Source organism: Orycteropus afer, unplaced genomic scaffold (genome assembly GCF_000298275.1).
Source record: "Orycteropus afer afer isolate SDZICR_OR568_19922 unplaced genomic scaffold, OryAfe1.0 scaffold02036, whole genome shotgun sequence".
Taxonomy (NCBI): Eukaryota; Metazoa; Chordata; class Mammalia; order Tubulidentata; family Orycteropodidae; genus Orycteropus; species Orycteropus afer.
The window spans coordinates 27,965-29,121 of NW_006923623.1; the positions used below are offsets into that span (position 1 = coordinate 27,965).

At 44.1% G+C, this 1,157-nt stretch overlaps 1 gene segment (V, D, J or C); it reads right to left on the reverse strand.

The window, feature by feature from the left end:
- Nucleotides 1–306: 306 nt before the first annotated feature.
- LOC122152101 lies at nucleotides 307–824 on the reverse strand. The segment is given in 2 exon segments: nucleotides 307–641; nucleotides 779–824. Coding segments are annotated over 2 exon segments (381 nt in total).
- Between the last annotated feature and the right edge of the window lie 333 nt (nucleotides 825–1,157).

The following is a 1,157-nucleotide window of genomic DNA, read 5'->3' on the forward strand; positions in this document are numbered from 1 at the left end:
GGGGTAGAATATTATGTAAGAATGAACTCACCTGGACCTTTTATACCTTTAAAATCACAAATTTTAGCTCTGGTTGAGGAACTGGTGACAGATTGTTTTCACTGTCACTGTTGAAGCATCGTATGTGGGGCATATTTACTTCCTGTTCTTCTGCTGTGTTCTTTGAGTGGATTTGGATAGTTTCCATACTGGCTAGTGCCAGCTGTCACTACAGATAACAGCAATAGCATACTAGCTCCTGGTCCCTAAACAAGAGGGGCTCACTGACTGCATCAAAGACTCAGCCACCTACTCCCCCTGTGCTGCTCAGAGTTTGTGCTCAGCTCTCTCTGCAGTTCCTGTCACTGTGTCACCCAGGGCACAGTAGTACACAGCCGAGTCTGACACTTGGACTGAGGCTTTCTCCAGATGGAAGGAAGATGTTTGTTTATCATATGTGGCTTCAAAACCTTTGTTGCTTCCTTTGTCATTGGCGTTTGCGGCTTTCAGGAGAAGCTGCAGACCTTTGTCGGGATATTGGACATACCAGAAAAGGGCAGGGTACTGTATGGCTGTATAGGAGCAGTTCACAGTCAGAAAATCCCCTTCAGAGAGGGTCACTTGGCCTTCTGTCTGGGTCACTGTGTCTCCATTATATCCTCCTGAAAAAATTAACAGTAAAGATTTCTGGTTATCGTAGATATGATCTAGGTTCTACTCTTTGGAGAAAATTGCAGTTAAAGATTACCCTGAAATGATAAAACAAAAATCTGTAAGCTTTAAGTGCAGTTTCACTTACCAAACAATAAGAATAGCACAATCACTGATGCTAGAGAAGAGTTCATTTTTAGAACTTCTGCTGTCCTTGGATGTTGACTGCTTAGTGTGACGACAGGTTAAGGGCACGGTGAAAGACTGAATGTAAGGTTCACAATTTAAGCAGGAAATAGCAGTGTGTAAGAAAATGCACCCCCTTGTGGGCAAGATACTAAGCTCAGAGGAATGTTTACCTTTTCCCTTCCTAAAAATTAGCCCTGTATCTTCACCTCTTGGGAGCTCTGGTAGCATAGTGCCTAAAGCACTGGACTGCTAACCAGAAGGCTGGCGGTTCAAACCCACCAGCCACTCCTCTGAAGGAAGATGGGGCAATCTACTTCTGTAGTGATATTGCCTGGGAA